This window comes from Antennarius striatus, chromosome 16 (assembly GCF_040054535.1).
Source record: "Antennarius striatus isolate MH-2024 chromosome 16, ASM4005453v1, whole genome shotgun sequence".
Taxonomy (NCBI): Eukaryota; Metazoa; Chordata; class Actinopteri; order Lophiiformes; family Antennariidae; genus Antennarius; species Antennarius striatus.
This window is the reverse complement of record NC_090791.1, coordinates 2,424,359-2,449,442: the sequence shown is the minus strand read 5'-3', so window position 1 is coordinate 2,449,442 and position 25,084 is coordinate 2,424,359. Positions and strand designations below refer to the sequence as shown.

Here is a 25,084-nt window from a genome sequence, read left to right as displayed (position 1 = left end):
TGATTTACACCCCCACTGCGTGTGTGTGTGTGTGTGTGTGTGTGTGTGTGTGTGTGTGTGTGTGTGTGTGTGTGTGTGTGTGTGTGTGTGTGTGTGTGTGTGTGTGTGTGTGTGTGTGTGTGTGTGTGTGTGTGTGAAACTGACATCAGCAGCTGCAGGCTGTGCTTTGCTTCAGCTTCAGCTCCACATTCAAGGCATGTGGCTGTCAGAGCAGCCCCCCACCCACACACACACACACACACACACACATACACACTCACCTCCACCCGCTCACCATAATCCACAGGATTTAGCACATTAGCAGTTACTCTGATGACAGTTCTTTCATTAGATATATTATCTAAGTTATTGCACTGACGTTTCATTGCTAACCCATGTGTTAATGTCTGGAAGCGAGGCAGCAGCAACCTAAAAAAAATCCAAAATCCACGTTTCATGGTAATAAGACTTAAAGCTGTTGACAAAATAACTTATTAGAATCAAAAGTCCTTGAAGTTGTATTCACAGGAAGTTGGGAGTGAATCGTGACTAAAACACGCTTCAGCAGCCAGAAACACTCAGCTCCCAAATGGTTACTTCTTTCTGAGAATTTAAAATAGAAAACCTTGTAAACACAAGACTCAAAAAATCACTTTAAATAATTTTGTATGTGGCTGACGTTATCTACCTTTCTGTGCCACTGTAGCCTTGCCTATTAATATCTGTGGTTTGATGGGTGCAGCCATTCAAGGTCTTATTTTCTTGTATAAACAGGAGGACACAGAGAACACAGGCCTCCACCAAGGTCAAAACTTCACTCTTTACTGATTTGAAAATATGCAGCCAAAACCAAAAGTATTAGATTTATACAAGAAAACGTCTGGATAGAACATTTTATTACTGCATATGACGTTTTAAACCCATTTTAGGTCTCATGAGTTGTTCTAATATGTAATAATACATAATAATTCATCATAATTATTATCTTTATGATTTTTTGTAATGATATAATTTACTTAAATAAAATTGAGGCAACAATGACGTTGAGTGCGATCCAATCTTTTTTTTAAAAAAACAACTAACTTATCCTGAAAATATAAGTATAAGTAATTAATTCTCTAATTACCTGTTAAATGATAATAATGCAAACTTTTCGCTGTTCCGCAAACGTCTATGAAGATTGGACTAGTAGGTTTGCCGTAAAACTACTGAGCCCCGCCTTAGACTCCATATTGACCAATGAGAAAGCCCTAAACAATGAAGCGGAAGTAAACACGGAAGTGTCCCAAAAAATGGACGACAGAACGGAATGACACGTACTCTGCGGGGTTTTAAGCCAGATGGAGCATAAATAAACACAAATAAACGTTTATTTAATCGCTTTTGACGCCGCGTTGTGATTTTATTCATCCGATTAGTCACCACCGTCTGGTTTTTCTCCTCTTACAGCCCAAATGGAGCCAGATAACGGGTCGGTTTGGGCCACAGAGAGGTACGGCAGTGCAGAATCCTGGAATTATGTTGGCAAGGATGGAGCGACAGAGAGGAGGAGGAATTTGAGAGAAGGTGAATCAACTGGAAACTGTATTTTTGGACTTTTTAAAGTAAGTATATAATTTCCTTGTAGCTTCATGCTAAATCTGCATCAGACTCACCTTTTAACCTTTAACCCCCCCAGAGAATCTTCCTGCCTCAAGGCTATCCAGAGAGCGTCAGCAAGGATTACCTGCAGTACCAGTTCTGGGATACAGTACAGGTACAGGAAGTGATTTAAAGTATTCCCAATCATCAGACTGGAGCTCATAAACTTTCTCCTTCAGGCTTTCTGCAGCTCTCTGTCGGGGATGTTAGCCACTCAGGCCTCTCTAAAAGGCGTCGGTGTCGGTGATCAGGAGGCCACAGTGACTGCAGCCACCATCACCTGGTTGTTAAAAGGTGATCCATGAGAAGTTTATCGTGCATTTATGTTAGGATGGATTGGAGCACAGCTGCTAAAAGACTGTGTTTCTCTGCAGATGGAGCAGGAATGTTGGGGAGAATCATCTTCGCTTGGCAGAAGGGGTGAGTTCAGGTTCAGCTCTTATTTTACAGCTGAAATGTTTAGTTGATCATATTATAAGTAACTAATAATAAAGTTCTCATTAATTGAAGCCTTATTATTAAGAACTTTTCCCAAACATAAGTTGTTCTCTCTTCTTTATGATTGTTTTTTCTCTTATTCCCAGGAGTAAACTGGACTCTGAGGCCAAAAAGTGGAGGTATGCAGGCTTTACAGGCACCTGGTCGGTACCAGAACCCTGTCTGATGTTTTAGCGGCTTTCTTTTACTTCCCCACCAGGCTGGTTGCTGACATTCTCAACGATGTCGCCATGTTTATGATGATATTGGCTCCACACTTTCCAGCTTACTTCACCCTGATTGTTTGCATTGCAGGAATATTCATGGTAAATAAAAACCTGAAGTCCAATCTTGATTAATAAATCAGTACTTTTAATCACATTTTCACATTAAATCTGGAGGGTTGAGGTGTGTTTGTTTTCTCCAGTCTATCGTTGGCGTTGCTGGCGGAGCCTCCAGAGCCGCTCTGACTTGTCATCAGGCTCGCAGAGACAACATGGCAGACATCTCGGCCAAAGACGGCAGTCAGGTAAATATAACATGTAAAGAGGTAGAATGGGTCATTTCTTTTCCTGGAACAGACGTCATCAATTGTATGAACATATTTTTTACATTCGTATTTTTCACACCTCTTACTTAAAATCATCCTAAACTCTCTCCTCATTTATTTCCCTCAGGAGACTTTAGTGAATCTTGCCGGACTGCTGGTCAGTTTGGTCCTCATTCCTTTCGTCACTGATAATCCACAGTAAATATTTTTTTATCAATTATAAATAAATCTCATGGCATCAATCTGTTGCTTCTTTTATAACATCTACTTCCCTTCCCTCTCTAAAATGTCTGGCCCACAGATTGACCATTAGCCTCTTCTTCCTCTTCACCATCCTCCACCTTTTCTCCAACTACAAGGCTGTGCGTTCGGTTGTCATGGAAACCTTCAGTGAGGCGCGACTTTTGATTGTGATGCAACAGTACCTGAGAGACAGACAAATCCTGAGCCCAGAAGAAGCCAATCAGAGAGAACCAGTGTTCCTGGGTGGGAATTGTGAATTTTCTGTTGCATTTTTAATAATTATTTTTATGTCTGACGTTTGCAGCATTGGAGACACAGTTATGATTGATAACAAATTGATTTTGTCTGTCAAAAATGTTTATTGTGTTCTACAGAATTTAGGAAAAGTGTGCCAATCAAACTTGGAGTGAGGCTGGACCAGGTTGTGCGAAGGTAATTTAATCCGCCACCTTAACTTCCTGTCAAAACATTCCAAAATAAAGTTCAACATAGTTACACACATGAATAATTTTGATGTCTTTTGCTTTTGTAGCTCAGAAGAACTGAATTTGGCTTTGAAGAACAACGACATGCCTTTTCTTATAGGAGTAAGGAACGGTACGTCATGTTGCACCTTCAGACAGCAGAGGTGTTTTTAGGAGCCACACACTGAATATTTTTAATCCACCTGACTTCCTGTCAGGCTGCATCTATGTTTGTTTAAGGCCAGATGCGTCAGTCCGCGATGAGATCCGGGCGATGTGCCAAGCTGTGTGCCTTAGCAACCTGATGACTTCAAGAGAATCTGCTGCACAACAACAGAGTGAGCCTTCCCCTCCATTGATTTCTATGTTTTAAATGAGTAAAATTTGTATTTTTTATGTCTTCACACTTGGTTTCACCTTTAAGGTCACTGGGAAATGGTGCATGAGAGTCACGAGATGATGGAAACGCTTTTTAAACCGTTCATCAAAGGTGATTTTACACACAGCTGCACTACAAGCCATCGTTGTGTGTGTTTATGCAGATGCATGACTTTGTGAATATAATTTCCAGGAGTGGAAGCTGCAGGATGGGACATGCATCGAACGCTGCTGGATTGGGACGAGTGGAGGGTCGAGTGGAAAGCAAAAAGCAACTGAGCTGTTTTTTTTTTCTTATTGCAAACTTTTGAAATCACATTTTGTAACTTCATATAAATATTGATATTTGAAGTACTGTATTCTGAATTTGGTTCATTCTGTATCCAGTTCTTGAACAAGAAACATCTATATTTCTATGGGATTTTTTTTTATTTTTATAAATTACATGGTTATTGAATATCATTATTAAATGAATATGTATAGTCCATCCGTAAAAATAAACATTTTATTTCAGTAATGCGCCAAATAAACATGATTTTTCACTCACTTATACTTCACACGTTTCTTCCTTGAGGGGGCGCTAATAAGCTTCCGTATGCAATTAACAGACGGTGAAGAAGAAGAATTTCCGGTTTCGGAAACAAGTTGCTAAATGCAGCGGAGATAAACATGTTACGTGTTATAACTAATAAAAAATACTTTTTATTAGTTTTATTCGAGATAAATATATACTATAGAAAATATTGTCTATGTTTTAAATTTTCTGCCATTGTTTGCTACGTGACAAGCTTTCATGCTATTAAGATTTGATTTATTTTATTTATTTTACAATTATTTTGAAAATCTTAACCGGATGTGGAAAACGCACAGTAGCTAACTTGGCTAAATAACAACAAACTATTTGGTATTTGGTCGCGAAATAAACACCACTGTTTACTAAATGGGACGATATAAATGTGCTTACAACTGCGAACACTCCAGCGACTCAGATGTGAAGTATTTTAAGTGAGTATCGACTTTTATTCCTCGTAAAAACAGGAAATGTGTTGTTGGTTTGTGGGCAGTCCGGCTAGCCTTTAGCAGCATCAGCACCAATGCAGCTGAATTTACTGACAGGAGTTCATGATGGTGGACTTTTAATGTTTATTAAAGTACCTCTGAAGTAGTATAAATGTATGTATTTAACAGATTAGATCATGTTTGCAGTGCTATAATTCAGTTTCTGTTGACACAACATGAAGTAAATGACGTGTTGACTTTTAATGTTGGAATGAACCACTGCAATTCTAATCAAATACAAACAGCTATTAGAAAGAGGCTGAAGGGTTAGTGAGAATAAAAACCAGCTCTGACACCCCTGATCTGGTGGCTTTCGCCCCCCCCCCCCCCCTCCAGGTTTCCTCTCTACAACCCCAGGAAGCTGAAGAAATGGCTGTCAAACATGAAGTGGAAGGACTGGACGCCGTCCCGCTTCTCCGTGCTGTGCATCGATCACTTCGAGGAGAAGCACATCGACAGGACGGGAAAAGCCGTCATCCTGAGAGAAGACGCCGTTCCCACCAAGTTCCCGTCCGATGACGACAAGCAGAAAAAGAAAACAAAGGTTTGATGAAGTTTTGGTGAGTCGTTTAGAAACAGAACCACAGCTTCCTTGTTTCTGATCAATTCTTGTTTCTCCCCCCCCCCATCCAGGCTCCGGTCACCACGAGGCGTAAGAGACAGAAGGTCCATCCTCTGAAACCTTCACCTTATTTCTTTAATAATAATTAAAATCCTGACATGCGAGCCCAACCCGCTTAAACGTTTTCTTTCCCTGTGATGTAAACGCAGCCAGCCGGCGCTAAAGCCTCGCAGAAGAACCCGCCTCAGCCCCCCGTGACCGGGCCCCCCGCAGCGAAGAGAAGCAACCAGAGCAAAGAGCCCAGCCAGACAGAACAGCCTGCTGGGTGGGTTTGAGTCTCAACCTGTCGCCGTGACGACATCTGTACACAAAGACTCACTGAGATGTTCTTCCTTTGTGGAGAGAACTTGAGATGAAGCACCAATGATGATGTTGATGATGTTCAGAGACGTTTTACCTGATAATCGTTGTTTATTTGTCCTTTTAAGACGTTTGGAGTTCTATGGGAGGCGGTTCCTTTAGTGTTTTCACATTTACCGGTTTCATATTCAGAAACAAAGACCCAAAAAAGTCTGAAAAGTGGAGGATTATCGTCGATGAAGGGCTGATGAAGATCGAGTCGTTCCCACATTTCTTCCATGGCGACTACTGCACGCCACAGGTGAGTCTGGAGACACAACCAGCGTTCAGATGATGTCATCGTCGTCTACTGATCGTCTGTTTGACAGGATATCCAATGGGCTCCGGACGATAACGTAAATGTAAGTCGTTGCTATGGTGACTGTAACATGAATCCTCTTTTCTGACGCTAGGATGTATTTTAATTGAGCTTTCTGGGATTTTTCAGACAGAAAGTGAAGATCCTGAAAAGGTGATCGAGGTCAGTTTCGGCGCCGTTTCACTGAGTCGGCGTTTGATGTGGTTTTATCTCATTTGGGTGTGACGTTGTGACGGCAGGTGAACGAGCCGTGGCAGTGGCTCGGTCTGGACGTCAGAGGGCCGCTGCCGCAAACGCTTAACGGCCACAGATACGTGCTAACCGTGACGGACTACTTCTCCAAGTGGGTGGAGGCCTCGCCGATGGAGTCCTGCCTCCCTCCGGACGTGGCGAAGCACGTCGTGGGCGTCATCGAGCACTTTGGATACCCAGTCAGGATCCTGTCCAGACTGCCGCAAGACATCGTCCACAAAGTGAGCCGGAGTGCTGCGTTGTATCTCTGCCGTCTGTGCCTTTTATGCGCAAGGCACGTCAGCTTAACCACGCCGATTGTTGCAGCTTCTTTTTAAGATTTGTCTTGTGAACGTGTCTCCGTGTTAGATCAACAGGGAACTGAAGGATCAGCTGAAGGTCAGCGTCGCACTCGTCGTCCATCACCAGCAGACGGGCAGCGTGGATCTGATCACGCAGCAGCTGATCGACAGGTGAGATGAGTCTGGCGCCGAGTCCTCCGTATGCTTTGGCATCGGCGCTTCCTGTCAGCTTGACTCGCTGCTCTCCGATAGGATGGTGAATGATCTGATCGAGGAACACGCGGCGGACTGGGACGTCTACCTGCCCGCCAAGGTGTTCAGTCTGTGCTGCAAAGAGCATTCGATGACGATGGAGAGGCCTTTCTCAGCGCTCTGCTGTAAAGGACTGGAGCCGGTCCGGACCCCCAGGGGCCTGAACGTAAGTCCGCCTTCAGTCTGAATGTGGATCGGCTTCTTTTTTTTTACGCGGCGTGTTCCGTACAATGATGTTGGTGTTTTCTGTGTTGCAGTTGGCCCATTCTAAGATCCAGGAGAGCGCTTTTGTGGTGAGATGAAGTCAGTTTGGTGAGTTGAATGGGCTCCAAGTGTTTGTGTACAGAGCAATGTGACAGTCGTTTACAACCTGTCTCACTTTGTGTGGTTTTATTTTCCAGGTCAAGCTGGTCTTGTTTCACAAATAGATCCGAGACTATTTTTGGAAGCATTCCCACTTTATCTGGACTGGATTGTTTGACCAGAATCTTGTTTACTAAAACCCAAGGACTCTGCATTGTCCACAGAGTTTAATCTCCATTATGTTTTCACTTCAATATTTGTTTTTACTAGTGGTTTTCATACCTGTATGATATTTTAAAAGCTGTATTTTATCACAGATTTTAACGCTGCACAATAAAGAATTGTCTTGGAAATAATGAAATATTAGGACTATGAAAACCTGAATAGGGTCTTTTTAAAAGTACTGACAATAATGTTGTTAGCTTTAGCATTAGCTGTGATCTATACTGTAGTCACACAGTCACAAGCATTAAAGCTGGAGAATGCAAAGCCTACTCTGTCTAATGGATTGTTACTTCATAATAAACAACATGTCAATAAATATCTGCTAAATGCACAACAAGACTGAAAGGCAGAGAATCCTGTCAATGAGATTGTAGCATGTCAAACACACCAATTAAATTAAATTTAAAAAAAAACATTTTTTTAACTGATGAGGGGCGATTACAGTTTTTGTGGTTTCATATTTTTTCATGTTTTATTCAGTTTTGTTTTATTTTTTTCACAGTTTTTTATGGTTTATTCACATTCAGATAGTAGAGTGCGAGAGTATTCAGCAGTAGATCTATCTCCAGATCGATCATGTTATGCTGTATTTCTCTCTAAGGCCTGAATGTGCAAATAAAGGCTGGTCTTTTAGGAGCAAGTTCCCCAACTGTCCAGTTGGGGGCGCTGGCGCTCCACTCTGCGTCCTTCACCCATTATTAAAAGAAGAACACCTCGCTGCAGCCCCCTGCTGGTCGCTAGTGACGCTGCACGCGTGGCCGCCTGACGCCGCTGTGAGCTCACAGTTGTCGCTGTGCAGTGGAGGCGTTTTTTTTTTCTTCCTGCGAGCAGCCAACCGCAAGAAATGGTGAGTGAGGAAAATAGAGCTTAAAATGTAGCGGCGTTTTAATCAGTCAGACCGGACTTTACCCGATTAAGAAGCTCCTCGGTTAGCGGTAAATCAGACGCGGTCGGCAGTCGAACCGAGCTGGCTGGGAGAAGCCTTTACCCTAAAGCTGATGTCTTTGTTTAGCTAACCCCAGCTAGCGCGGCTAGCGTTAGCTTCCCTGTGTTGGTTAACGTCAATACACCGGCTAATGCTAGCTAAAAATGAATAACCATTGCACTTAAGTAGACTTTAATGTTAACAGGGAATGTTAAACGTGTAAATTAATATTTTAGATAAGTGACACCTCAAAAAAGCCAACTTTGCTTTCGGTCTATTGCTAACTAGCCACCAGGGGGCTAACTAGCTAAAGTTAATGTAGCTCGATTAGCTTCATAATTAAACAACGGAGATTTTAAATCACGTGACCAGCTTTAAATATTAAATACAAAAATGTCAGTTTCTGATTTAAAATGTGGTTCAGTACTCGATGTTTTTAGGGCCTGTAAAGTAATTTAATTTAATTACTCTAGTCTACAAGGAAGCTACATTAGCTACTAGCTAACCATTGCTTGTGTATATGGTGACGCTAGCTAGCAGCTGTGGGCTTTAAAAGCCTTGATGTGGAGATTATTCGTGTTTTAAAAGTTTTAAAACCTAACTTCAATTTAATGTCAGGGTTAGCTTCATCTCTGATAGTTGTTCTCATTTCATCGAAACCGGTTACATTATTCATGCTAATTTATTAGATTAGCTTGTGTTGTATTTAAACTACAGCTCTGTATTTGTCCCATTTCAACCTTTGCTGACTGTTTTAATTTGACCACAGAATAAAGAACCAGCACTGATTATATTACGTTAGGTAACCCTCTCTTTGGGGGGTGGGGGGCCCCCTCCACAAAGTTGCTTGATGGGTGTTCATAGGGTAATGCATAATCCCAGTTAGATTTTTGTCACAAAAACATATTTAGTCCCTCATTGGGGGGCTTATATGTTAGAAATGGATACCTGGGTGTTAAACTATCTGTTCTATTTCCAGTTGAAGCTGGATAAATAATCTAATTTAAACCTGAAGATGTGAAACTCCATGCCATGTCTTCACATCTCCAAATCAAGGACAGACTCAATAATGAAGTGTTTCTGATGTTAGTCATCTCCAATCCTATTTCACCCCCCCCCCCCCTCCCTTATATTCTACCGTCACTCCGTCTCCCATCAGGATGTGTTTCTAATGATTCGACGTCACAAGACGACTATCTTCACGGATGCCAAAGAGTCGACCACAGTTTACGAGCTGAAACGCATCGTGGAAGGAATTTTAAAGAGGCCACCTGAAGACCAGAGGCTCTACAAGGTAGATGAGACGGCTGCTGCTTTAACCTGCCATGTAAATGTTAGCTGGTGGTTAGTCTGGTCATTTCCACATTATATTAATATGAATCAGTGAGCAGGACTGGTGTGGCTTTAATGTTCTGAACATCCCAGAACAAGTGGAGCCGTCTCTAAACTTCCGTCTTCTCAACTTGTCCCCCTCCCAGGATGATGTGATGCTGAATGACAGTCAAACCCTTGGAAACTGTGGCTTCACAAACCAGACAGCCCGACCTCAGGCTCCAGCGACGGTGGGATTAGCGTTCCGTCTGAGCGGTGAGTCGGCGACCCCCAGTTTTTCGTTGGCTTTGACTCTCCATCGGGACTAAATCTCGGTTATGAAATTTATCGGCCTGGATCTCCTGCTCTGATCGGATTCACTTTGTGTAATGGATCTTTTCTATTTTCACTTTCACCCCCCCCCCCTCCTCTCTCTTCTCTCTCTCTGTCGTTCTCTCCAGATGATTCATTCGAACAGCTGAGGATCGAGTCTTTCTCCACCCCCCCAGAGCTCCCTGATGTCATGAAGCCCCAGGACTCGGGCAGCACAGCCAACGAACAGGCTGTACAGTGAGGGACCGGGTGGAGGGGGGGCAAACGAGAGGGACGCAAAAGGGGGCTGTAAAGAAGACGCACCTGGGGGGAGGGAGGGATTTAGGGAAGCCATGCCTCCGTGGTCGAGTTTCCAACGACAGATCTTCAGCTGGGCGCAAACAATTTCAAAATACGGATTGTCCTTGTTGTAAATTTGAGGGCGGGGGCTTCAAAGTGGTGAATTTGTCCCAAATTGATGAACGCATGCTCGACAAATTGATAATTTCACACACGAGACCCTTCAGAGATACCTGACGGACTTGTCACGACACTGTCAGTCATTCACAGGAAGGCTGAAAATAAAGAATTGTACCTTGTATTTAGTTAATTCTCGTATATGAATGGGGTAAGGTTATCGCTGCTTACCTTGTGTTTTTTTTTGTTTTTTTATTTCGCTGGCTTAAACGTGGGAGTTGATAAGGTGTGACATTTTAAGGCTATTATGTTTGTGTTTGTGTGTTTCTTTATTAAACTATTACTAGGATTAACATGTTTTTTTGGTCTTTGACCTGGGTATGTGTTGCCACAATAGTTAGGAGTTTGTGAATTTCTAAGTTACTATCTGTATTTCAAGAACTTTTGAACGATATGAATCTGAAATAAAATGGATTTGTGCGCTGGGGGAAGATCTGGAGGATGACGAGCGGTTGTTCGTAGCTGAAGTTACTGAGACTGAAGCGTTTCGAGGCGAAACACCGAACCTGTTGGGAATGTGATGAAGGAGCGGCACAGTAGCAATCACAAAAGAAAAGGGTTGTTTTTTTTTGTTTGTTTGTTTTCTAATAAAACCTTATTAATAAAGTCCATGAAATCAAAGAGGAGGAGTCAAGCCAAGATGTTTCAGTCATGATGTGAACATTTGACTCCGCTGTCCCACAATCGCTGCGTACAGTATTTTGATTTTGTTTGGGAGCGGGTGGGATGTAACGTGTTAATGCTGTAACACCATGTTTTCCTAAAAATTAAATATGAACATTTAAAAACATCATCTAAAAAAAAAAAAAAGTGTACAGCTGGGTTTCATCTAGAAAACTAAATTTAAGAAAATTTCAGCCTGGAATTTTTGACTTTACCACATTTGCAAGTCGAGGCTGTTAAACAGTGGCACATGATCAAAGTTGCACTTGTAACTGATTTAACATTAAAACAAACTTTTTCATGCTGGTGCTCTGTGGTGATTTTGTATAATTTTTATCAGCCCCTTTAAACTTTAAATATTTTTTTAAACGTCATCTTATAATGACGTTGAAAAGTTTAATTTGCTGACGTAGTTTGCTAAGCCTATTAGCCCATGGCGGCTAGCCTAATTTACAGGCTAGCTTCCGGTTTGCTAGCAACGCTTTTTCCATAGTATGGATCGTCAAGTCGGAAGTCCTACTATGGTGACGCCCTTAAAAGAACCTCGTCCAATCGTCACGCTCCCTGACAGAACCAGACCAGCCAATCAAAGCCATGAAGGGGCGGGTCATTCCCTCGCCGTAGTAGGATTCAAACTTGTTAACCCGCCGCGATGAATTCATTTGTTTACTCTTTGTTTACACGTCCATAACGGTTGATAGGTGATTGTTGACACATCCGAGATGAAGTAAACATCCGGTAAACCGTCCTTCAGCGCCGATGGACGCCGGTGAGTTCGTGGTGTCGGCGGGCAGAGCCGTGCTGGATATGGTGGAGCGGGAATGGCAGCCGCTGTCCGGGGCGGAGCTGGAGCAGCGGCTGGACCAGGCGGTGGAGGAGCTGCTGGAGGCCGAGCTGATGGCCCGGCTGCCGGCGGAGCCTCCTCCCGGCGTGTACGTGCAGGTCCTCCGGGGTGGAGAGGAGGTGCAGCCGCAGGTTCTCCAGTTCAGCCTGGAGGAGGAGGAGGTGGAGGAAGAGGAGGAGGAAGAGCCGCCGGTCCGGGACCCGGAGCCGACCGGAACCGAGGCTGCTGTCCAGGTACCGGTGTGACGTCACGGCCCGCCTAAGAATAAGTTTATAGGTCAAAAAAGGGCGGGGGGGGGGGGGGGGCAGCGAGTGTAAATGACCCCGACATACCATCACCATGGCAACCAATAGCTAACGATTGTTGATTTTTTTAGGGGTAATTTCTACATTTACACATCATGATGACAGTATGAAGCGTCTGTGACGGATATCTGTATATTTTTAGAGTTTTACAATTTTTTTTAACCTTTTTACATACAGTATACTTATTATATACTTATAAACATACCTGTTTATATTGTAGATTTATGAGAATTATATATTTTACTGCTGTATGTGCTTTATTTTACTACATCCCGCTCATAGAGGTGATGTATTGTAATTGTCAGTGTTTGTGTGTCCGTCCGTCCGTTTGTCCACCAAATATCTTCAGAACCGTTGCGGACAGAAAGATGAAAGAAAAAGCACATGACTCAGGCAGCAAAGGGGATGAAAATGAGATGATGACCTTGACTTTGAGAAAACTAGTTCAAGGTCAAATTTCAATTTTGTACACTCAAGACCCGGATAAGATAAGACGAGGGAGAAGGCCAGTGTACGACCGTAGAAAAGCACTAGCTTTGATCTTTGACCTATGCAAGTAGGTCAGGGTAAAATTTTGAATTCAGGGGTGTTGCGGGATGCTGCAGTCTGTGACTGTATTGGTTCTTGTTTTATTTTGCTTTATTACGTACGTTACTGTTTTATATGCTGTCAATTAATCCCTGTGGACAAATAAAGTTTTTTTTGAATCTGAATTCCTCTCCTCAGCACATCACTGACCTGCTCCAGTGCTCCCAGGCCAGGACCCGGCCGGGGGGCCGGCCGCGTCTGTCCCTGTCCCAGACGGTGCGGCTATCCCTGACCCTGCTGACGGAGCGCGTCAGCTATCGCTGCGTGTCCCAGCGCTTCCACCTGGAGAAGGGGAACATCTACCGGATCTTCTTCTCCTTCTGCGAACGCGTCAACGCGCTGGAGGAGACGCTGATCCGATGGCCGGCGGGTAGGTGGGGGGTGGATCACGGACCAGTGTTGGTGTAGACTCAAGTGGGGGAATAAAAAAAATTTTTTCTCCAGGTTTGGACACCCTTGTCCCGCTGGCCACCCTCGGGCCGGAGCAGCGGGGCCTCCCTGGGGTCCTGGGCGTGTTGGGACACACCCGCATCCCCATCCGCCTGCCCACAGGGAGGGTGGAAGAGGACGGCGCCGCGCCCGAGGAGAAGAGGATGAAGAAGGAGGTCCATCCTGACTCCTGGTTGAACCTGGAGCTCCTGGTCGACCACCACGGCCGGTTCCTCCACTGCAGGATCAGCAGAGGGTCCTACGTGGACAGGGGCCGCGCCCTGAGGGCCAAACTCCAGCAAGATCCGGGACTGGTTCCCTCAGGCTCCTGCATCGTGGCCCGAACCGGCTACCCGCTCAGCGCTCATATCCTGACCCCCTACTCCGGAGCTCTGGGGCCCAGAGAGGAGCTCTTCAACCGGACCCTGGAGGAACATCTCCACATCCTGGATCAGGCGTTCGCCCGCCTGAGGGCCCGATTCTGCCGGCTCCAGTATCTGGATATCGGGGACTACGATCGGGCGCGGGCCGTGGTTCTGACGGCCTGCGTGTTGCACAACGTGTTTCTGGACTTGGGACAAGTGGTGGAAGGAGAGGTCGAAGGGGGAGGAGCCACACGCGAGGAGGAGGGGGCGGGGGTTAAAGAAGAGGAGGAGGAGGATGAAGGGTTAAACAGACGTGATGCCATCTCAAAGTTGTTGTTTAAAACGTAACTCGATGTTACATAAAGTTTTATTTTAACAGAACATCCAAACGTCTGTTTGTCGGCACACAAAGTACTTAAATTTTTTATTGCATTATTATAATTCAAAAAATTTTAATCAGAAGAGAAAAACAGGATTGATTAAATATTTAATTGATCCAGTGGGAGTACGTTCATAATAATAACTTTTTCATAATAATCAATGCAGCTGAAGTTTAATCATCTTTGTGATTTTTTTTATTTTTCCAACATAAAATCTTCAATTTCAATATAAAATAATTGATCGCATCTTGTTCTACAGAATTCAGTCCATTCTTATAACCCAAATAAAATCCGAGAACACTTTAAGAACACATTCAACCAGTTCTCCTTGTGCAGCATGGTGTCTGTTCACACACACACACACTCCCACGCCCGACGCTAGTGGTCGTCCTTCGGCGCCTGCGTGCCGTTCTTCTGAGCCAGGCTGGAGATGGCCTGGGCCAGGTTGTTGATGGCCTCTATCTTCCTCTCCTCCAGCGCTTTCTGCTGCGCCCACATGTTCATCTTCCTCTCCTGCAGCTCCATGTACAGCTGCAGGACGTCCTGCGGGGGCCGGGCGGCGGAGGGGACCACGGTGGCGGGCGGCGTGGGCAGGATGGGTGTGAACCTCTTGCTGGCGATGGCTTGGCCCACCCTGGTGCCGCTGAGCCTGGCCCGCCGCTGGGCTTCGATCTCCTCCCGGCTCTTGCCCAGGACGGAGTGCATGACCTTGAAGAACTCCCAGTGGACGCTGGCATCGCCCAGCCTCTTGGCGCGCTCGCTGTTCTTCCTGTAGGTGGACAGCATGTTCCTCCATTTCAGGTCGCACTCGTACGACTTCACCGTCACGTCGCTGACCTCCGACTCACGCAGTTTGGCGTTCACCTTCTGCGCCACCGTCTCCCAAAGTTTCTTTTTCTTGCACACCGGCTGATCGAAAGCCGGCTCCATGTCCAGCCGGGCGTTGACGAGGTGCCACGTGGCCTGGAGCGTCCATAAAAATTCTAGAGGGGGGGGGGGGTAAAATGTATATTAGGACACAATTTGCGTTAAATCTACAAAACATGATGACTACAAATGTAGATATTAAAAAAAAAAAAAAAAGACTGGAATAGAAAAATAATTTCCCCAAGGGGATCATAAAAGTATGTTTCTTCATCTTTTTCATATTGTTTTTCCAATCGTGAAAAACGCTGCTGGTTTGTAGCAAACAATAAATAGTTTTGCACATTATTATTATTCAACTGTGACTTTGTATGTATTTGTGGACATCATTTTTCTCAGAAAAATTACATCATGTAAAAAGATAAAATCCTTGTTTTTGCACTCATGTGGTCCCAATCAGCCCACATAGCAAAAAGAAATTAAAAATGCATGCAACGCTTCAGACTTATTTAAGGAAAGGTTAACGATAAAGCAAAATAATAATAATAATAATAATAATAATAATAATAATAATCAGGTTGTGACTGAGACAGCGCATTCATCACATCCTCCTCGCTTCAATCGATGACTCTGTAAAAGCGGTTCAACTTCTAACCTGCTTTGGTTTTATCGGTGTCCGCGGCGGACACGACCGTTTCCTTCCCTTCCATGTCGGCGCTTTGAATCACGATGTTCTCCATAACTTCCATCCTGCTAAACCATCCGCGTTTAAGTCCACCTTGGGTTTCATTAGCAACGTATTTATCGTGGAATTTAACAACCTCTCAGAGGCAGCGATGCGTTTTCTTGCGTCAAGTAAAACGATGATTATAACAACGTCGCTTAGCGATGTGGGAAATGTAGTTTATTTCGCTTGTGAAACTGCCCATTCTTCCTTTACTGCTGAACTGATTATAAACTACAATCCCTAAACGCCGCGGCTGCTTCAGCGGAATTACGACTTTGTAACTCTTGTGGGTAATGTAGTTTCGTAATGGAGGTTGTTCATTATCTACTGTGATGGAAGGTTAAAATAAAAACTACAAATCCCATGTACGTGAAGGAGCCCCGCCCCTTCGCTCCGTGTTTCCTCCCTCGTCCGCCCTGTTTTGTTGTTTGGCTAAAGATGGCGTTAGCGGCTAACGTAGACGATTGCATTTAGTTTCACTAAATATATTCGACCACTGGTGAAAAAACATTATTGAAATAGAGATTTATTTCGTCACTCGATACGCAAAAACATGTCACAATGAGCTAATACACGTCAGTAAGGTAAAATAACGCTAATTCGGCCTCGTCACGATGGAGGCCTCGTTCTAGGGAGTGGACCGAAGCTGTGGAACTCCATCTCCCGTCGGCGACTGCGGCATCAGGTGGTACAACTTTCATATTTGACTGTACCTGATTGTGGTGGTGTACTGCATGATGCTACTGCAGGAGCAGCAGCAATAGTTGCAGGAGACGATCTGACACCTTCTTTAGTGTCAGGTTCCTCTGGTCTTGCTTCCATTGAAACTGATCGGTGGACAGTTCTTAGGTGCCTGTGGAGGTTGTTCGTGGAGCCAGCTCGATAAGAAATTTTATACTTGCAGACTTTACATTCGGCTTTTAAGTTATCAATATAATTAAAGTGGGTCCAGATCATGCTCCTTTTCCTGCTTTCACTCATTTTCCTAACTTTCTAACCTTTCCCGCTCGTCGTTTCTAGGAATATTCTTGTCCCTCCCGTATTCTTGTCCCTCCCCCTCGGCTCAGCGCAGTGAGCGTGTGCTCAGCGCTGACACAGAGTCGACAACGCCACACCCATTGACCAATCACGTGCGGCTTCTAGAGAAAAAGAACGCGGCTCCACCAATCGGGAGCCGGCTCCCGTCGTTCAACTCAAAGAGCCGGCTGTCAGAGCCGTTACTATTTAAATTACAATACATCACCGCTTTGAAGCTGGATATAAGCTACATTGCGCACTCGGTCTTTGCAGTTAATGCGTTCCAGGAACCACATGCGATTGAGGAATCCGCAATCGAGACTGCGATCTATTTATTTTATTATTTATGGTAATTTAAAAATTTCTGAACCCTCCCCATACTGATATTAAACACTCTGATAGACTGTTTAGAACACTTTTGCGTCTCACGAAAAATCCGAGTCTGACGGAACTAGCGCACTTCCGGGTGCTGTCGGCCAATAGAATGCGCGTTACGGTATTACGTGACTACCGACCAAAAATCCGCGATGAGGTGGAGTCGCAATTGTTGATGAGCGATCGCGTAAGGGAGAACCAAGGCAGCCAGAGACTGCAACATCCCGCGACACCCCTGAATTCAAAATTTTACCCTGACCTCCTTCCATAGGTCAGGGTAAATCAAAGCACAGGTAGATCAAAGCTAGTGCTTTGATATATGGTATTGTAGTGGGGTCACATAATTCACCCAGGTACTTTGGGTGTAGTTCGGGGGTTCCTACACGGACAGGTTAAGGTGTTACTCATTCTGTCTTACCCTGCTCAAATGTTCAGCAGTAAAGTTTATGCTCCTTTCAATACTCCGCCTCCGAATCCAATTCTTCGGCACCACAGTATTACTCATACTGGCCTTCTCCCTCGTCTTTCTATCTTATCCAGTTCCTGAGTGTCTCTTCTCCTTTCGGCTTTTCCCTTGGGGGGTCGCCACAGTGAATCGGTTGCCTCCATCTAATTTTTCCATCTCCATTTTTGTGCAAACTTTGGAAAAATAGTAAACAGACTCGTATTGGCGCTGTAATTAAGTTGTATGAGATGTGCGAACAATTTAAAAGTGAACTGATTTAATTTGTTGGTGTTTCACAGGCGGCATCCAGACATGTTCCACACACTACATCATATTTATGGAAAGTGAAAGGCGGAACAATAAGAGTTGAAACCGGCAGCCCGACAGGCGCATGGACCATGGCCGGATCACCTGTGCAAGTTGACTGGAAACCAGCTTCCAGAGAAGGACACACGTTATCCCCGGAGTCCTCTCTGACCTGGTGCCTGGCTCATCTCTCCAAACCCGGACCCGAACATAACGGTCACGGCAAGGCTGACTCACCTGGTGAGAGAGACCCGGACAGGAGGTCCCGGGTGTCTCAGTGGCGGGCCCTGGTTGCTATCCGGACGCAGCACATCAAAGGCGACAAAGCAGGAATCGCCCGGTTCAGAGCCCAAGGGGGTCTTCGGCCCCTACTGGACCTGCTCAGACACCCCGATTGCTCCAGGAAAACCCTGGACCTGGCCTTGAGCATTCTGGCCAACTGCTGCACCGAGCTGGAGACACGCGTGGAGGTGAGATGTGAAGCAAAAACTACCCAACCTCCTGAACATTTAAAGATAAATCCATCAAAACCGCTCAATATAAATATTTATATTTATAAATACATTATAATTAAATATCTTCTGTTGTAGGTTCGTAAGCTCGATGGAATAAATATTGTCGGTAAGCGAGAAATTGAATTAACTTCATTTGGTTTTGAAATGTTCTTTGTTTTTGTCAGTTTGGATTTATGGATATTTTAAAATTCATCTTAAAATAACTATCAAAACCATTTTAGTGGAAATCCTGAAGAAAAATGTGGCCTTGGAGACGGTCCAGAACCGAGCCGCCCGGGCTTTAGGAAACCTGGCCATGGATGCAGAGGGCTCCACCGTCATACATGATGCTGGTAGGTCTGAAAGTTGGTGCAAGAGCAGCGTGAATAGTATTTGAGGGGAAATTTTTTAAGTTTACAAAGAATCGCAAAAAATATAAATAAAAATTCAGAGATCAAACAATCAAAATGTTATTACATGACGTATGATTGGAGTCCTTTTTTTGTCTTCATTTTGTACAGGCGGTGTTCCTCTCCTCCTCCTTTGCCTGTCTGTTTCCTCCAGTCCCTCCTCCCCCACGGCGACCCCGCCCAAAGACACTTGTCCTAAAATTGAGTGTGCCCAATCGGCCTCCAGGGCCCTCCTCTACCTCTCAGACACGCCCGCTAACCGCCTCTCCCTGCTCACCCAAGGGACCTTCTCTGCTCTTGCCCCTCTAATTGCCCCAGAATACCCCCAGGCACTGAGGCGGGCAGCGCTCAGGACCATCCATGAACTCACCCGCGGTTGTGGACTGGAGTGTGCCCGGGACGTGTCCCGTTCCGGAGTCCTCGCCCAGCTGGGCGTCATGGCGTCCGGTGAGTCGGGTAAACCTTTTGAGGAGCTGGCTTTGAAAGCCCTGGCCAACATGTGCTCCCAAGGTTGTCTCCGCCCCCTGGTGGGGTCATTGGGGGTCATCCAGAAGTTCATAGAGGAGGTCAAGAAGGATCCGCTCAAGTCCGGAGTCTTCCTCAAGGCTCTCTGCTTGTGCTGCAAGGAGGCCGTCAACCGGGCTAAGGTGAAGGAGAGCGGCGGCTTGGAGGTGCTGATCGGGTTCTTGGCTGCCCATCAGAGTCACCCCCTGTCCCGGCTCGCCATCCTGGCCTGCGTTGACTTTGTTTTCGATGAATCCGCCATGGAACAGCTGCAGGAGTTGGGGCTGGTCCCTCTGCTGGTTGGACGTCTCGTGGAGCTCACCAGAGGCGAGGAACAGTCGGCCGAGAAAATGGACTTGAGCCTCTCCTCCAGTATCTCTCCGACGGAGCTCCTGCCTCCATCGTGCTTTGACTCCTTTGACTTTCCTCCTCCCGAAGGCTGCAAGAGGGAGGAAGCCGGTCGGGAGCAAGGTCTATGTTCGTCAAGCTTTTTAAGTCTCAGGTAAGGAAACTCAAAGTTCTGTCTACTTTTGTGGTGTAAGTAATCTGTGGTTTTAATGTTTTCTGTTGTTCTTCGCTGTCTTATTGCATCCTCCTCAGGTCCTGGTTGGTGTCTGAAGGGTTAATCTCTTCCGAGGGCGACCTGCTGGATTCCTCTGGCGTTGAAGGGGAATGGGGGGGCGCTCACATCCCACCATCGTCATACCCTCAAACGTCCTCTCCAAACCCTGACTCGGTTTCCTCTAAGAACTCCTACCTATCCAACTCAGCGTCCAAAAAATCCCCTCCTACTTCCTCTTTGGCTCCGCCCCATCTGTCACCTTCATTGAGAACCAATGCCCTGCCTCCCACTGGTCCCCAATCTTCCGGTTTACTCACACCCCAAACCCAGTCCAGTCCATCCATTATCTCCTCTCTCGCTAAAACCCCCCAAACACCGGTCTCTCCATCAAAGTTCTCGTCTCCTCAAAGAAAGAGGCAGCGAGCTCCTTCAGCAACTTGTTTGACCAAAGTCACTCTTGACACGCCCCCTTCTGTGTCCCGACCAATGGCTTACCACCACCCCTACCACCCCGAGCCGTGGACACCCGAGTCGCCCATCTTGCTGCTGCTTTCTCGCTTCTCCCACGCCACGGACCCCAGCACCGCCCTGGTGAGCTCAGGTGTCTTGCCCGGCCTGCTCTACTACCTCACCCAGCACCAGGACCCCAGCAGCAGGTGCCTCCGGATGCTCTGCCGGCTCAGCTGCAACCCGAATTGCTTGCAGGCGCTGGTGCGAACCGGTTCTGTCGCACTGATTCATCACCATCTATGCCAGAGACGGAGAGGACTGGAGGGGGAAGACAGACAGACGGACCGGGTCAAAGCCAAAGTGAAGCAACTTGGTAAGAAGATTTCTGCAAGGTCCATTAGCTAATGTAGAATGGCTGGCGTTATGCTAGCAAGACAGAGCTGATTAGCACCTCTACTTTAGACATAAACAAGGAGACTATGAAATCCCATGAATTACCCTGACCTATTTTCAGGGTAGGTCAGGGTACCCCGAAAGTAGTACCTGACTAGTGCATAGCTTTGACCATAGATCAAAGTTAGTGCATAGGTAGATCAAAGCACTAGCTTTGATCAATGGTCTTGCTCACTGGTCTTCTCCTTCGTCTTTCTATGTTATTCGGTTCCTGAGTGTACAAAAGTTGAAATTCGACCTTCAACAAGTTTTCTCCAGGTCAAGGCCATCATCTCATTTTCATCCCCTTTGCTGTCCCAAGTAATCTGCTTTTTGTTTCATCTTTCCATCTGCAACGGTTGCGAAAATAGTTGGCGGACTAACGAACCGACGGACGCTGACAATTACAATACATCACCTCTTTGAAGCAGGATGTAATAAACATCCGATGAGTTCACTCAGTTCCTAATGGAATCATCTCTCCAGGTGTTTCTCTTCTGAATAACTTGCGGGTCCAATGTGAGTCTGGCTTCGGCTCCGGGGTTTTGACCCACGTGATGCTATCAGGCTCCGAGTCTGACAAGAGGAACTGTGCCCTGTCTTTACCGTTAATCAGCAGGTGAGTAGCAGCTCCGTTCTGAAGACTATATTCATGAATGGTTCTTGACTCATCCAAAATGCGTTTTAAAAATGTTTCCCCTCCCCCGAACAGCAACAAGTCCCTGTTGAAGAAGCTCCTCTTGGATGGCGGCGGTCTCCTCCTGGCTCTGCAGCCTCTCGATTCCTTTGAGGACAACGTTGACGAAGACCACCTGGGAGAATCCGGACGTCTGCTTTACGACTTGGTAAATTCTCCCCATTCAGGCCTGACTTCTAAGCTCCACCCACTCTACTTCTCCTTTCTTATTGGCTGCTTGTCGGCCCTGATGAGCGGCCTTAAAATGGACCTCGACAAAAAGAATTTCAATCCCGTTAAATCGCCGTTCGCCAGTAGAATCGATGGAGTTTTGCCTCCTCCCTCGAAAAAGCCTCGCCTGAGTGATGTCTGTCCTTATGGGGGCTCAAACTTTGACCTGGTGTTGCTGCTGGATGACGGGACTCGGGTCCCAGCCAACAGGGAAGCTGTGATCACCGGGGGCAAAGCGGGCGGGGTTGGTTCTGAATACTTCCGGGCTTTATTGTGTGGCGGATTTGGCGAAGCTCAGGGTAACCCAGAAGACGACATTCGCATCAAAGATGTCCCCCCGAGTATGCTGCTACCGGTGCTGCACTACTTGCACGGATGTCGCCTCCCCAAGGACACAGACTCACCGCTCGAACAGAGGAGTGGGCGGTGCCAGATATTGGACATGTTGGTCCTGGAGGGTCTCGGGGGTTACCAGAAGGGCGACGCAACGGAGGACTTGGCGTTCCAGGAGACACCGATTGGTGAAATGATGACTGGAGCTTGCAGGTTTTTGGTGACTGAGCTGCGGAGAGAGTTGGAGGACATTTGCGTGTCGCTGCTCCTTTCCTGCTCCACTGGAGCAGCCGGACGAACTGCTTCAGCTGCCCCAACGGACGGCACCGAAGCTGCCAGTTTGAAACCTGATCAAGAAGGCCCGGAGTCGGTGGAGGAGAACCTGGCCAATCGGACGTCTGAGTTGGAGTTGACCAGTTTTGAGGTTCCTGGACAGACGAAGAAAACAAACATGTCCCTGAACCAGACCGATGAGGATAAAACCTCCTTCACTGGATTGGTTCAGAAGTCCGCCAGAGGAGGCGGGCCAATCAAAAATGTCGCATCGGTGTCCAAATCAAGTTGCGATCCAGAAAAACTGAGGATTAAACCAAAGACTTCGATGAAAAGTTCAGGACAGCTCCTGAAATCATCCGTTCAGGACTCGCTTTCCTCTTCAGGATTGGGGGGCGGTGCTGCAGCCCTGTCTGCCCTGCTCCCCCAGGTCTACTGGTTTTCGCAACGGTACAGCTACCAGCCTCTGGGCCGGGCCTGCTTGGCGCTGCTGGTGGGCTGTCAGGACTGTCCGCGACCCTTCCTGTCCTCTTCGCTGGCGGGGGACTGCCTGAGCCGACTCGCCAGAGAGGCCGACTGCACGGAGATGCTGAAACAGGACCTGCTAAGTTTAGCGACGCTAGCGCTTAGCTGAGGGCGGAGGGAAATATCCAGGGGGGAGTGCCCGTTTGTAGAAAAGTTGCCATCGCGTTCATTCAGTCGATGATAACTGATGATTGTTGATTTATTTTTATAGACAGGAAGCTTACATGTTTGTTTAGACGTCATGTAATCTGATAAGAACTGTAGCACCGCCTCCCGTGTGTGTGTGTGCGTGTGTGTTTGTGTGTCCACATTGCATTCAGTAAATGTCATTCATCTGGAGGCACTGGAATGATCAGGTTGGGAATTGGAGTTGTTTATTATGTACATAGAGATATAATTGATGGACAGATATACGGTGTAAACTTATTAATTTATCCGACTGAATATATCGCTGGAACATCAAGCTGCTTTTGGTTTCTTGTTGTTGGAGTGTGGTTTTGTTTTGTTTTTTAAGTTTTTATTTTTAAGTCTGTGGTCGCCCAGAGAGACGACAACTTTCACGATAACCCGGAAAACAAAATAATGTAACTGTTTATTAGAGACGTGTCACCAATCATTAAAAAAATACATTTGAAAAGGTTTATTCATGACATATAAACCAACGGCTGTTGTGTTTTTCATGCTTATAGCAAATTGTGAACCGAAACTGGATCAAAAAGCAAGTAAATAGTGCCTTTAAGGGGATCTACTTTTGGCAGCGGATGAAGACATTTGACGGCCCGGCGAGGTCTGGATCAAATAAAACACACAAGCCGGTTTTAATGCAGCACAAAGAGGTTTTTATTCCACATTTATCTGGACGCGCCGTTTGACGGCGGTGCGGTTGCTATGACAACGCTCCTCCTCTAGTGATGGGAGTCCTCGTAGCCCGCAGGGAGGGGATTCGTGTGAGGGTTGTGGAACAGCGAGTGGTCTCCGTCGCCCCAGGGAAATTTCTGTAAGGAGACGCATCGATAAATTTGGTGTTTCCGTCCAAACCGGACGCTTTCTTTATCGATGACACTCACTTTGCTGCGGATGCGCAGGTGCGTGTACGGCAAGAACTCCGGCGCCTCATGCGATCTCTGCTGCTCCTTCATGTAGGCGTTTACCATGCAGACGCCGACACTGGGGAGGGCCACCACGAAGCTCAGGATCTTCCAGGTCCTCGCTGTAAAGCAGAAACAACCACGAGACTACCGCGTTAGCTGTAAAATATAATCTTGCAGGACGGCGTCCATCAGTTAATGTTCCAACAAAACTCTCCGACGACAAGCGAACGACGCTGTTTCTGTTGGGTTGTAAGGTAAAGACGGACTCACCTCCTCCCTCATGACTCGATGCGGCAGCAAACACTCGACGGGCAGCCAAGCCGGCCGAAGACAGGGACATCTGCAGAGGATGAGGCGTTTGTGAAGCATTTCGTAGTCCAGACAGAGAAAGAATTAGAACAAACCGGGGTTCAGCCTTCGTTAGCGTTACAGCGAGCTAAACCTGATCGACACTGGACAGGAAGTGACAGATTGGACCTCTTAACGGCCTCTTAGCGACAAGTATTAGCCTCGTACGGCCTTCAATCCCAATGTACCTGCATTGTAAACAACAGCCTGCAACCAGACCTGCAACTGTTGCTGTCTGTAAAGAGAGTTAGAAATCCTGCTGAGACTAATGTGGTATAAAATCAGATAAAACCTCACCGTTCTCAGGTGGAGGGGGTTTCAGTACGCTCTGTAGTCCCTCTTATTTTGATTAAATGCTCTTCTTCCTGCTTGTTCGTCCTTCAGTCTGTCCTGATCTGAACTCGGTGTGTCAGACTCCTCCCTATCCTCTCTATGCCAAGAAAACTTTATATTTGTCTGAGTGCAGAGGCGGTGCTGATGTATGACGAAGAGGAAGAGGGTGGTGGCATTAGGAGTGTTGGTGCTACTTTAGAAGGGAAGGGCTGATCCCCCCCCCCAATTCATTAATTTTAGCTTTCAGTTTGTTAGCGCCTGTGGATCAGCTAAGTGCAGAATTATCTCTGATGCATTCATATTTTTAACGTTCATGCAGTCATTTCTTGCTTAATAACTGTCATTATAGCTTTGTAAGTATATATTAGTTTCCCTTTGGGGATCAAAACTATATTAAATTAAATTATTATATATTATTATATATGTAGGCGTGGATCTGAAGCAAATCGCGCAACCTGATTATTATCAATTATATTTATTATATTATTATTATTTATCATATTATATTATTTATATATGTATATATTATATATATTTAAATATATAATATTATATATATTTATGTGTTTTTATATGTATATTTATATATAATATGTTTATTATATTTTATTATATGTTATTATTATAAGAAGTTTGGTTCATCCAGATTTTAAAGATTCGTTTGGACCCCCAGAATTCTGACCTTGTAACCTGTTAGACTGAATT

The 25,084-nt window shown here is 45.8% G+C and overlaps 7 protein-coding genes across 12 annotated transcripts; 5 read left to right on the top strand and 2 right to left on the bottom strand.

Moving 5' to 3' along the window:
• Nucleotides 1-1,263: 1,263 nt before the first annotated feature.
• rusf1 (RUS family member 1) lies at nt 1,264-4,344 on the top strand. Of its 3 annotated transcripts, none has more exons than XR_011038337.1 (14): nt 1,264-1,583; nt 1,658-1,735; nt 1,800-1,914; nt 1,995-2,040; nt 2,205-2,237; nt 2,318-2,423; nt 2,525-2,626; nt 2,775-2,845; nt 2,949-3,133; nt 3,265-3,322; nt 3,423-3,487; nt 3,595-3,692; nt 3,779-3,844; nt 3,926-3,999. XR_011038337.1 is itself a non-coding variant. In XM_068336427.1 (14 exons), exons 3-14 carry the CDS (start codon nt 1,824-1,826, stop codon nt 4,009-4,011), a joined length of 1,029 nt encoding a protein of 342 aa, XP_068192528.1. In that variant the 5' UTR covers nt 1,264-1,545; nt 1,658-1,735; nt 1,800-1,823; the 3' UTR covers nt 4,012-4,344. The 3 variants fall into 3 exon arrangements, 2 of the variants coding, with proteins under 2 accessions (XP_068192528.1, XP_068192527.1); XM_068336427.1 differs by having other exon boundaries at nt 1,264-1,545; nt 3,573-3,692; nt 3,926-4,344; XM_068336426.1 differs by having other exon boundaries at nt 3,573-3,692; nt 3,926-4,344.
• Nucleotides 4,345-4,557: 213 nt separating this feature from the next.
• On the top strand, nt 4,558-7,776 carry zgc:153292 (uncharacterized protein LOC100003014 homolog). Of its 2 annotated transcripts, XM_068336428.1 has the most exons (12): nt 4,558-4,737; nt 5,128-5,335; nt 5,425-5,457; nt 5,563-5,678; nt 5,906-6,014; nt 6,082-6,114; nt 6,201-6,233; nt 6,311-6,544; nt 6,672-6,775; nt 6,857-7,022; nt 7,114-7,168; nt 7,258-7,776. In XM_068336428.1, the coding sequence occupies exons 1-11, from the start codon at nt 4,673-4,675 to the stop codon at nt 7,156-7,158; spliced, it is 1,146 nt and encodes a 381-aa protein (XP_068192529.1). In that variant the 5' UTR covers nt 4,558-4,672; the 3' UTR covers nt 7,159-7,168; nt 7,258-7,776. The 2 variants fall into 2 exon arrangements, with proteins under 2 accessions (XP_068192529.1, XP_068192530.1); XM_068336429.1 differs by lacking the exon at nt 4,558-4,737 and having other exon boundaries at nt 5,157-5,335; nt 5,425-5,443.
• Nucleotides 7,777-8,120: 344 nt separating this feature from the next.
• elob (elongin B) lies at nt 8,121-11,373 on the top strand. The gene is made up of 4 exons (XM_068336770.1): nt 8,121-8,231; nt 9,469-9,603; nt 9,788-9,896; nt 10,082-11,373. The coding sequence occupies exons 1-4, from the start codon at nt 8,229-8,231 to the stop codon at nt 10,192-10,194; spliced, it is 360 nt and encodes a 119-aa protein (XP_068192871.1). The 5' UTR covers nt 8,121-8,228; the 3' UTR covers nt 10,195-11,373.
• A 288-nt stretch (nt 11,374-11,661) lies between these two features.
• On the top strand, nt 11,662-13,952 carry LOC137609666 (uncharacterized). The gene is made up of 3 exons (XM_068336846.1): nt 11,662-12,149; nt 12,948-13,179; nt 13,254-13,952. The coding sequence occupies exons 1-3, from the start codon at nt 11,832-11,834 to the stop codon at nt 13,949-13,951; spliced, it is 1,248 nt and encodes a 415-aa protein (XP_068192947.1). The 5' UTR covers nt 11,662-11,831; the 3' UTR covers nt 13,952.
• A 403-nt stretch (nt 13,953-14,355) lies between these two features.
• si:dkey-66i24.7 (uncharacterized) lies at nt 14,356-16,674 on the bottom strand. Of its 2 annotated transcripts, none has more exons than XM_068336847.1 (2): nt 16,288-16,674; nt 14,356-14,966 (listed from the first exon to the last, which is right to left on the bottom strand). In XM_068336847.1, exons 1-2 carry the CDS (start codon nt 16,553-16,555, stop codon nt 14,362-14,364), a joined length of 873 nt encoding a protein of 290 aa, XP_068192948.1. In that variant the 5' UTR covers nt 16,556-16,674; the 3' UTR covers nt 14,356-14,361. The 2 variants fall into 2 exon arrangements, with proteins under 2 accessions (XP_068192948.1, XP_068192949.1); XM_068336848.1 differs by lacking the exon at nt 16,288-16,674 and adding an exon at nt 15,503-15,720.
• On the top strand, nt 16,018-23,282 carry armc5 (armadillo repeat containing 5). 2 transcript variants are annotated; one of them, XM_068336844.1, is made up of 8 exons: nt 16,018-16,259; nt 17,711-18,187; nt 18,308-18,338; nt 18,454-18,564; nt 18,733-19,627; nt 19,726-20,510; nt 21,056-21,188; nt 21,282-23,282. In XM_068336844.1, exons 2-8 carry the CDS (start codon nt 17,810-17,812, stop codon nt 22,714-22,716), a joined length of 3,768 nt encoding a protein of 1,255 aa, XP_068192945.1. In that variant the 5' UTR covers nt 16,018-16,259; nt 17,711-17,809; the 3' UTR covers nt 22,717-23,282. The 2 variants fall into 2 exon arrangements, with proteins under 2 accessions (XP_068192945.1, XP_068192946.1); XM_068336845.1 differs by having other exon boundaries at nt 17,680-18,187.
• Nucleotides 23,283-23,423: 141 nt separating this feature from the next.
• On the bottom strand, nt 23,424-24,479 carry cox6a2 (cytochrome c oxidase subunit 6A2). The gene is made up of 4 exons (XM_068336849.1): nt 24,344-24,479; nt 23,969-24,038; nt 23,675-23,817; nt 23,424-23,602 (listed from the first exon to the last, which is right to left on the bottom strand). The coding sequence occupies exons 2-4, from the start codon at nt 24,036-24,038 to the stop codon at nt 23,513-23,515; spliced, it is 303 nt and encodes a 100-aa protein (XP_068192950.1). The 5' UTR covers nt 24,344-24,479; the 3' UTR covers nt 23,424-23,512.
• Between the last annotated feature and the right edge of the window lie 605 nt (nt 24,480-25,084).

What these genes read in the sequence shown, in the direction of transcription:
- rusf1 (XM_068336426.1), top strand. Translation starts at nt 1,434, where the DNA reads ATGGAGCCAGATAACGGGTCGGTTTGGGCCACAGAGAGGTACGGCAGT. An exon ending in ATCTTCGCTTGGCAGAAGGG is followed by an intron (nt 2,041 to 2,204) that starts GTGAGTTCAGGT and finishes TCTTATTCCCAG; the next exon opens with GAGTAAACTGGACTCTGAGG. An exon ending in GCATTGCAGGAATATTCATG is followed by an intron (nt 2,424 to 2,524) that starts GTAAATAAAAAC and finishes TGTTTTCTCCAG; the next exon opens with TCTATCGTTGGCGTTGCTGG.
- zgc:153292 (XM_068336428.1), top strand. Translation starts at nt 4,673, where the DNA reads ATGGGACGATATAAATGTGCTTACAACTGCGAACACTCCAGCGACTCA. An exon ending in AGCAGAAAAAGAAAACAAAG is followed by an intron (nt 5,336 to 5,424) that starts GTTTGATGAAGT and finishes CCCCCCATCCAG; the next exon opens with GCTCCGGTCACCACGAGGCG. An exon ending in GCGACTACTGCACGCCACAG is followed by an intron (nt 6,015 to 6,081) that starts GTGAGTCTGGAG and finishes TCTGTTTGACAG; the next exon opens with GATATCCAATGGGCTCCGGA.
- elob (XM_068336770.1), top strand. An exon ending in AAGACCAGAGGCTCTACAAG is followed by an intron (nt 9,604 to 9,787) that starts GTAGATGAGACG and finishes TCCCCCTCCCAG; the next exon opens with GATGATGTGATGCTGAATGA. An exon ending in ATTAGCGTTCCGTCTGAGCG is followed by an intron (nt 9,897 to 10,081) that starts GTGAGTCGGCGA and finishes CGTTCTCTCCAG; the next exon opens with ATGATTCATTCGAACAGCTG.
- LOC137609666 (XM_068336846.1), top strand. Translation starts at nt 11,832, where the DNA reads ATGGACGCCGGTGAGTTCGTGGTGTCGGCGGGCAGAGCCGTGCTGGAT. An exon ending in GAACCGAGGCTGCTGTCCAG is followed by an intron (nt 12,150 to 12,947) that starts GTACCGGTGTGA and finishes TCCTCTCCTCAG; the next exon opens with CACATCACTGACCTGCTCCA. An exon ending in GCTGATCCGATGGCCGGCGG is followed by an intron (nt 13,180 to 13,253) that starts GTAGGTGGGGGG and finishes TTTTTTCTCCAG; the next exon opens with GTTTGGACACCCTTGTCCCG.
- si:dkey-66i24.7 (XM_068336847.1), bottom strand. Translation starts at nt 16,555, where the DNA reads ATGAGTGAAAGCAGGAAAAGGAGCATGATCTGGACCCACTTTAATTAT. An exon ending in CAGTACACCACCACAATCAG is followed by an intron (nt 14,967 to 16,287) that starts GTACAGTCAAAT and finishes CCCCCCCTCTAG; the next exon opens with AATTTTTATGGACGCTCCAG.
- armc5 (XM_068336844.1), top strand. Translation starts at nt 17,810, where the DNA reads ATGGCCGGATCACCTGTGCAAGTTGACTGGAAACCAGCTTCCAGAGAA. An exon ending in AGCTGGAGACACGCGTGGAG is followed by an intron (nt 18,188 to 18,307) that starts GTGAGATGTGAA and finishes CTTCTGTTGTAG; the next exon opens with GTTCGTAAGCTCGATGGAAT. An exon ending in AGCCAAAGTGAAGCAACTTG is followed by an intron (nt 20,511 to 21,055) that starts GTAAGAAGATTT and finishes TCATCTCTCCAG; the next exon opens with GTGTTTCTCTTCTGAATAAC.
- cox6a2 (XM_068336849.1), bottom strand. Translation starts at nt 24,038, where the DNA reads ATGTCCCTGTCTTCGGCCGGCTTGGCTGCCCGTCGAGTGTTTGCTGCC. An exon ending in ATCGAGTCATGAGGGAGGAG is followed by an intron (nt 23,818 to 23,968) that starts GTGAGTCCGTCT and finishes TCTGCTTTACAG; the next exon opens with CGAGGACCTGGAAGATCCTG. An exon ending in ACCTGCGCATCCGCAGCAAA is followed by an intron (nt 23,603 to 23,674) that starts GTGAGTGTCATC and finishes GTCTCCTTACAG; the next exon opens with AAATTTCCCTGGGGCGACGG.